The sequence below is a fragment of the Argentina silus genome, assembly GCF_951799395.1.
Source record: "Argentina silus genome assembly, chromosome: 7".
NCBI lineage: Eukaryota > Metazoa > Chordata > Actinopteri > Argentiniformes > Argentinidae > Argentina > Argentina silus.
Window position 1 is genome coordinate 3,894,002 of NC_139661.1, and position 9,095 is coordinate 3,903,096.

The 9,095-nt window shown below is 43.0% G+C and overlaps 2 protein-coding genes across 3 annotated transcripts in view; both read left to right on the forward strand.

Moving 5' to 3' along the window:
- Positions 1-2,016: 2,016 nt before the first annotated feature.
- On the forward strand, positions 2,017-4,322 carry figla (folliculogenesis specific bHLH transcription factor; the record flags this gene model as incomplete). Its single annotated transcript, XM_083673249.1, has 5 exons — positions 2,017-2,202; positions 2,399-2,545; positions 2,789-2,878; positions 3,076-3,255; positions 4,134-4,322. 5 exons carry the CDS (start codon positions 2,017-2,019, stop codon positions 4,320-4,322), a joined length of 792 nt encoding a protein of 263 aa, XP_083529375.1.
- A 728-nt stretch (positions 4,323-5,050) lies between these two features.
- add2 (adducin 2 (beta)) overlaps positions 5,051-9,095 on the forward strand; it is a 15,279-nt gene continuing 11,234 nt past the window's right edge. For both annotated transcript variants that reach the window (XM_083673126.1, XM_083673127.1), the window contains exon 1: positions 5,051-5,272. The gene's annotated coding sequence lies outside the window, so the exon portion shown is untranslated. The remainder of the gene's footprint in view (positions 5,273-9,095) is intronic.

Sequence of the window (9,095 nt, forward strand, 5' to 3'; positions counted from 1 at the left end):
TCAGACAGAAACAGAGGAACAGAGAAATGATCTCACAGATCGTCAGCTGACATTCATCTTAACTAACTTTCTTCACTGAGTTTGTATAAGTCAGGTAAAGTCGGAGGATAGAGCTTGTAATAGCAACATTTTAGTTCGTCCAAAAGTAAACTGCTTGACATCAAAGGGCAATTGCGACATTTTTTTTTTCTTCTAGATGAATCGTGCTTGCCACACGACAATTTGCTTCTTGTTACCATAACAACAATTAAGAGCAATTTCCAGCAAAGATACAATTTTCCAACATGTTGTACAATTTGCTTCTTGTTACCATAACAACAATTAAGAGCAATTTCCAGCAAAGATACAATTTTCCAACATGTTGTACAATTTGCTTCTTGTTACCATAACAACTCAAAGAACATCAGCTGCTGCTTAGAAGTTCTCCATCACATGGTGGAGGCCACATCATTGACATCTGATACCAAACCACAGCATAGCAGCCATTGTCCAGGACAAAGGCCACACCTACGACCATTTGTGTCTTGACATCAGAGTAATGCAAACCTACTGGCTGAAGAATGCCTATTTCTTTGTCAGTACCTACGCAGTGGTCAGTACCTACACTGTGTGCGAGCTAATCTGCAAATTCTCAACCTCAACCATTCATAGCTCTCACTCTTCATCTAAGTCACATTTCAGACAAAACCTTATTTTGTAGATATATTTTAGCAGAATTGGACATATGTTTACCCCTGCACTTGGATGTCAGTAGGCTCTGTTCAACTCTTTTCCTTCACATTCTTCGCATGTAACCAGTTTTCAATCTGCAAAATAGTTGAGTGTAAAGTCATGCTGCCTCGGTTATTGGTCATGCATTCCCCTGAGGTTGTATGATAAGATCATATTCGAAACACATGCTCATGGTAGCTGAGGGCAATGTTTTGATCTGCTCTTCAGACCAGACTTAGGGGTGGCAGGAGCCCCATGTCAAGTATATACAGTATATCCTTTCAGTATTCCTCTTCAATTCCCCCTCTTGTGCTTATACGAGAGCATCCAGGATAAGAGACGTAATCCCTGATGTAGGTATTAAAGGATTAACTATTTATAACCCCAAGTTTAAAGCTAAGTGCATTTGGATGCCACAGTGTGAAATGTTCATAGAGAGTGACAAGAAGCTGTGTATATTCTTGCATATATGTTTGACTATATATTCACAGTATGATATAGAGAAAGGTGAGAGAGGTGGTTTTCATGGTGATTACATGGTGATTACATGGTGGTTTTCATTAGTGACTAAGAGGTAGGGCTGAAACCAGACTCACAGTGCAACACATCTGAATAGCATAGGACATGCCCCTAGCCATGCCTCCAAAAGTAAAAATTCATTCTCTCCATCCATTAGCTGAGCCTATTTCCAATTTGGAATGAATAACTGGCTGGTGGTGCTGTATAACAAATCGGCCTAAGGATTTCACTTGAATCCCTTTTAAAGTAAATTGTTGTATTCTATGCTTAGGCTATGCCTTCTTCACAAAATGATTAAGTTAGAACCAAGTCACATATGGCTTATTGTGTTGCTTCCTTTACACCTCTGCTCTGCAGGTGAAACATTGAATTATATCACAATCATGACCTCTAGCGGCTAACATTATGCTTGCAATTTTCGTTCAAATCACTTCAATTGAAGCAAGACGAAGATGGTTGTTCCCGCCCTGGGACGACTTTAGTAGTAGTCTATTTATTATAAATTGTCGTAAAATGACAAATACAGTAGGGAGAGTAGAGGAATACACACATATAACGATATAACTGTAAGCGATAAGCACGTGCGGCTTTGAGTTTAGCATTTCAGGCTAGGCGGATGAAAAGCACACAGGTGTGGCCCTGAACTCATTAACGATATGGCATTCGCCGTCATATTGCATTTTTCTCTGTCCCCCCCAATGTAAATTCGGTTTAGTTTGATATTGTAGTATATTACTACACAACCCACATTGCAAAGTTGGAATTTTCGAAGATCCAGCGACAGCAATGAGGGTTCCTGAGCGTGAGTTAATGGGAGACATTTTGAAGCGTGACACCGGTGAGCTCGTGCTCCCGGTTCACTGCAACATTGCAAAATTCCGACGAGGGAACGACGGCATGTACATTGACACAGAGGACTGGAATGAAATTGTAAAGAGAAGACAATTGGTCAACGCAAAGGAAAGACTGAGAGTAAGTGGGTGTACTAGTAACAAAAGTATAGTGTCATGTGGGCCTACTGCTAGGTTCCTTTGACTGGGTAGGTTGCAGGTACTTTATCAGCTGTATCAACTCAAAAGATTGGATGCACAATCACTGTATCAGCTGTATCATCTCAAAGATTGGATGCACAATGCTACCACTTTAGTGTGATTGTCCCCCTCTCCAGATCAGGAATTTGAACAGCATGTTCTCCCGCCTGAAGCGCATGGTGCCACTGATGCGTCGTGACCGCAAGCCCAGTAAAGTGGATACACTGAAGGCTGCTGCGGAGTATATACGGCTACTGGTGGCAGTACTTGAGGACACTGACGGTGTATGATGGTGTCATGTTATTGCTCTGATGTGCTACAATACCAGCAATAGTGAAAGTAGATGACCCCCCCCACCACCAAACATGATCTTATATTCACTCATTTTCTATTTGCAGCAAACATTGTACACCTCACTGTTTGAAGAATGTATTTAGAGGTTGATTCATTGTGTGGTATTGGCAGAAGGTCCTGAAATGTTTTATGGTCATCTTGACCCTATAACTACCTGCCTATGTGTTTGGCAGAATTATGAGAGTCCAACTGATTTCCTAAAGAATGCAATCAACTTTGCAAGCTCTGACATGATGTGCAGTGATCTGTGGAGAGTGGATGAGGTGAGTGGCTACTGTGACTATATCAAAGTGTTTATCAAATTTGGTGCTGGGGCCTAATACACTACTTATATTTAATCCTGAGCTGGAACCAGAACGCTACATGGACACCTTGTTGCCAGTGTTGGACATCACTAGTTTAGGATTCCATCTCATCTGTTAGTCTAGTTGACGAACGTGTCTGCATCTCTTCTCCACAGTTGTTGGACAGTGTGTCGGGCATGTCCGGGGCAGATATGACAGACGGCGTGACCATGACCGTTCCCATGGTCACCACAGGATTCGGAGCAGAAGACGGAGACATGAATGGGCTGGTGCTGCACCACTGTGTGATGCCCGGGTACCAGTACATCATCCAGATGGCACCGGACCAGAGTATGGTATAGAACACACGTCCTCATTACTCTTTTACGAAAAAGGCTTCAAGTAATATCTTGGAATAAGTTACTACGTTAGTACAAGGAATTGCTTTGTTTGTGGTAAACCTGCAGATGTAGAGTGAAACAGATGCCATGTTGGTCCTCTGTGGCTCAGTTGGTATAGCATGGCGCTAACAACGCTTAGGTTGTGGGTTTGATTCCTGCTAGGACCCTATATACTGAAATGTATGCACTCACTGCAATGTAAGTCGCTTTGGATAAAAGCGTCAGCTAAATGGCATATATTATATTATTAGAAGTTGTTGCAAACAGTAGCCCCGCAATTCGAGTTGCTCCAAGTAAAGCCATCAAATTGATTGGCATCACTGTACAATTGTCGCCTCGGTTGAGGGTACTTGGATACTAGATCTCACATTCACCACAACACTCGCCCTCCAGACCACCATCTTTAAACCGACCAGGTGAAAACCTTGATCTCTGTCTTCACGAGTGACACACAGGCTCAGGGCTGGTGAGGTCACCACATGATGGGCTGCTCTCATTGGCTGATTCACATTTTCTACACGCAGTAAAAAACAGAATGACCAATCAGAAGACTAACAGAAACATTTGTCAAGACAACTGGCAGTTGAGGACTGGCAGTTAGGTTTGATTATTGGAAATAAGGTGACTAAGGTGACTATGACACTGATGGGCCTATAATACATTCACTTATCTATTGACTGGGATCATTTGAATGATTATTCAGACATTTTTGTCTCGGTGGAGAGGTCTCCTTCAAGCTAACCATTTTCTTCTTATTTCTGGTCTTTGCTCTCCTTAATCTATTCAAAACATCTTTTTAACAAGTAACATCTGATGTTCTCTCGTGCCCATAGCAACCCTGTAGGACCTTTGACCTCATTCTTACCTCACTCTGCAGATGCACCACCCCAGCTGAGGGCCCTGTACAAGAGGAAACATCTGGACTGAAGATCTGCCCTGCCAGAGGGGCTGTGTGCAAGGATAGGGGAGAGCTGTATGCCTACCTGGAGGGCGTACCCCCCTTCGATAAGAAAGGGAGATGAATTTATTTAACTGATTTAATTCTCATTTATTTATGGGCTATGCTGTGGGGGGAACCATTTTCCTTAAGAAAAAGACTGAGCTTTTATTTGTTAAGTCATATTTGATGATTTTGGTTTGTACATTTGTTGATTTTTTATTTTTGTTTTACATGAGTTGTATTTTCAGCAGGCCCTTAGTAATAAAATTATAAGCATGGTCTAGTTGTGGTTAATGCATCTTCTCCGTTTTACAAATCGTTTAACTGCAGTAGGCTAAAGTATTACACAAAGTAGGCTATGCCCATGTGAGGTCTTGTCTATAAACCAATTTGTTTGAGGGAAGGTTAGTTTTTACGGTTTACACATTTGTCTTGTGACTGAAATGCACTTGTGGCTGACCAAGCCTGTAACGCAAACACAAAAATGACTTTTGATGCATGTAATGAACATTTTCCTTACTTTCATTTGACTCTCTATTTCTAACAGAGGGTGGCGCCATTTGGATGGAATTTATAGTCACATCTTCAATGTTTTGCGATATCAGAATTTTAGGCTGAGCTGAATTGTAAAACAACACCACTGATTCACGACATTGAAGTGCACTACAAGCTGCAATTGTCAAACAAAAAAATCGTTCTGAATGCTCATTGAAAATAAGTAGTTGTAGGCTGCAATATTTGGGGAGCGCGGATGGTGCTGGAATCAAGCAAGAGGAACCACCGAGTTCAGGTTGTCGGTCTGTCGGCAGGCGTGGCCATGGGCTGGTCCAACCGCGCTCAGCAATGAAAACAGCGGGGATATGCTGAGTACACCAACGAGAAATAGTCTTGACGTCGTAAAGGAATCACATAAGCTAAAACCTTTTTATTCCATTTAGATTCGAGCAGATCCTGTTATTGTGCTGACTTAATTCATAAGCCAGAGGGTGTGACGCGCACCCACAAAGGACAAGGCTCGGAGAATGCACTGAGGTAAGAATTATCTGAGCTTTTTCTTTATTTCGTTTGGTTGCTTGGAAAATTAACCTTACACATTAATGAATGACCATTAATTTGGGCAAAAGACCTATGTGGGTGCTATAGCCTATCATCGATGATATACTGATGTGCCCACACAGGTATTGATGCCCTGTATTGATGTCGTGCGTGCCACATTGTCGATTCTAGGTCCCAGGCTTGTACACAAGGATAACAAAAAGAAAAGTTATCTTAACTGAAATAGATGGTGATTATGTATTCCAGCAATTAAGGAGAGGCAGCTCCATCGTTCTGTTGCTGTACTGCCTACGGCCTATTTTTTTTATTGGCCTAAAGCTGCTAATCATCACCAGCAATCTGTTCTGCAGCAGACCGAGGCCGATGATTTATGTGCTTTTTCATCATTGGCACCGTATCTGGTCATTGTCTCTCATGTTTTGACTTCGATGGTTCACGTTATCTTTGACACTACACATATTGCATGGCTGGTCTTTTCGTAGCCTATAGAGGCATAATGGACGGACCGAACAGAGCCGCACGATGCTGTTATTTTCCAACATCAAATCGCCAACGGGATAGAATGTCACGAGTATCCTCTGTCTCGCAAACATATTTTTTTTTCCTTTCTCGTGATGTGATATTCACAGACAGGGTCCGGTGCTTTTTGTGTGTAACAATAAACGAATGCATTTGGTCAAATAAATGATCCCCATGATGCACGCATTGGATGGGTACCATAACAGCGGCCGTGCATATTGCGGGTGGCCATTCTAGCCAGGACTCGCCTGGCTGGCTGGAATCGGTCGCGCCGCGGTGCTGATGTTGCAGCGCTGCTCGCGTGTTGCTAGGCAGCCGTGCAGAGGCCACGGGGCTGGCGGCACCGTGAGAGAGGGATGCTGACACGTATTTTTGAGCCATCACCGATGACATCTAGAGTAAAGCTTTGAAGAGAAACCCTCATGAGCATTGTTCAGTAGCTGCCTACTACTCAACTCTTGCCAACACCAATAGCCAACCGGCTACGAGATATTTGTTTTTCATCAAGCACATGCTCAGTACCATGCAGTACCATCCGTAGCAGTTTGACTCTGTGGAAGAGTAGGCCTTTCCTCAGGGGTATAGAGGGTGTACATAGATCAGACAGTCACCCATTATCTGTTCGTGGCATATAGGCTAGGCCTTCATACATCAGGGAGAAAGCATGCCTCCTCGTTTGGTGACCCAGCCCCATCTTATACATTAAGGCCATTTACGTCAACGATGAGGATAAGCTTGTATGAACTCTCTGATCATCTCAATGGACCATATGCCAGTGTTTCCTTAGAGGGATGCCAAGGGTTACATGACTGAATAAAGTCTATTACATCACATTGTTATTCATCACACCCACTGCATGGTATTCCATTATTGTAAGTGCTTGTTGTGCTTCTTGACACCACTATTGCAAAAAAGGAAAGTACAACATTAAAGTTACCTCCAGTGAAAGATGTTACACATTTTTCCGTCTTTTAAATGAAAAAATGACCCACGCCAATACACATCAAAACCATTAGGCTGAATAAAAGACAAGTTTGTCAGAAAATCAATCATGTCAGAGACATCTTTGTGTAGAGGAAGGCAGAGATGCAGGAGGAGAGGAGACGGTGGAGACAGTGCTGTCTGGAGATATCTCTCCATTTAGCAAACCTAGGCAAGTGCTCAGCACATGTCCATTAATTCACCTCAATTTGTGTAAAAGGTTTTTTTTCTTTGACCACGTTTGATCTAAGCTTCAAATTATCTGTGGAAATTGACTTAAGGAACATTCTCAACCGTCACCGTCTCCTACTAAGAAGGGCTGCCAGACATACAGTATTTACCATTGCTGTTCTGTATCCCTGTTATTATGAAGTGTTTAGTCGCATATCTCTTTCTCCAGGAATGCAGATATTTGAAATATCTCATGTTTCCATCCAGCACAATGCTTTGCACCCACCTGGCACCCAGCAGCCTCTCCGAATCCTTTCAGAACACTGCCCACTCATCAGGCATTGTTTTGTTGAGTGTATGGATTATCCTTGACAATAACTGCAAATGAGAACCATAATTACACCTATTGAAAAACATTTAGAGCCAATCTTCAGAATTGTTTTTGTGTTACTGATAGCTGGACAGATATGCTTCTAGAATTTAGAGCTCACTGTATCTATCTTATCTCATGCCATGTTATTGAACAGGCAGCTGATACAGCAGGACATGACACTGTGCAGGGTCATGTTACATAACCCATTACCAAACCAATCACAAATTAATGTGTCCCTTTGTTCATTTTGGGAGCCATTTTACAACACACCCAGGCCAGACTAATACCCGGGCTATTAAATGATCTGAGTAAGTGATTTGGTCATGCTCATTTGGGGAAGGCATAACATTGATCATCACAAACTGTATGGAATATGACTTTTATTCCTGAAATCTCTGACCTTATGATGGGTCGTCACATGATCCTGTCTGTGTCTATGTTTATTATAAATGAATATGCATATATGGAAATTAAACCCACCGGTTTTCACTTAGCCTTTGTGTAACACAAGTATAGGAGATGAGAAATGATACAGTATTTAGATCAGAATGTCTAGTCGTGCTCGTCAAGTTGGGCCATGAAAATGACGTACACTACTGTAAACACCGGTTTAACATGGTAAACAAGAAAGGATCAATACTGACTTGTTACAAACTAGTTACATAATTAGTTTGTATCCGCTAACTGCACTTTCTCTTATTGACCTAATGAGAGTGTACAGTAGAGCCAGAGAAATCAATTTGGAACTGCTCATAAAATGATCCTCCTATTCACCGCTATCTCTTCCCTGAATCACCTCTCGCTCTCCGTCCGGATAAAGGCTTTCTGTATCAATCGGCTGAAAGCGGGAGCATTTACACCAATCAATAAATGTATGTAATGCACATGCAAAGATAATGTGGTTTCCAGATTCCCTTTACTTGGACAGGCAGAGCTGAGTAGGGTGGAGGAGGAGGGGGGGGGGGTGGAAGTGGAGGAGATGGAGGAAGTGGAGAAGGGGGAAGAGGTGGAGGAAGTGGTGGAGGAGGAGGAGATGGAGAAAGTGGAGAAGAGGTAGATAAGGTAGAGGGGGAGGTGGGGGAGGTGGAGGAGGAGGAGGAGGGGGAGGAGGAGGTGATAGGGCAGCCAGACAGACCTCTCTGGTGCCCCAATCATTATAGCCCTCCCTAGAGAGAGCTTCTCTCTGTCTACTACCTCCCAGCAGCTGTGTCCCCTTCTCAGTGACTCAAAGACAAAGAACCAGACGTCTCTACCCCCAAACCAGTGGTGGAAATGGAACAAATTCAGTAGGCCAACTCTGGTGGACCCACGGGCAACTTGAATGCTGAAATTAAAGTATGTTCACTCCCGGAACCCATTTCCTGTGGCGTTTCCCTCCCCTCATTTCCACTTCTGCCACAACCAAACTACAGTGGTCACGAAGCTCCCTGGCTCCCACAGGACCAACTCGTATTTATTACAAAGACAGGAGTCGGTATTAAGCTGGTAATAACTGGTTGAAAACTCTACCTGAATTTGGTGGATGCATGATTACGGTGTTCATGTGTTTTTGATGGACGTGAGAGGCAGATGCATCTAGACTGTGTCTATATAATACACGGATGGGACTGTCAGCCACGGTTAACTCCAAAGCAGAATAATGCTCATTGAATGGAAGGTTGTAGTTGGCAGCGTTACCCTTGTTGGCATCATCTGCCCTCTGTCAGAGTTCACAGATGAATAACAGGGTGGCAGTGACTTGGTTGTATAAGAGAG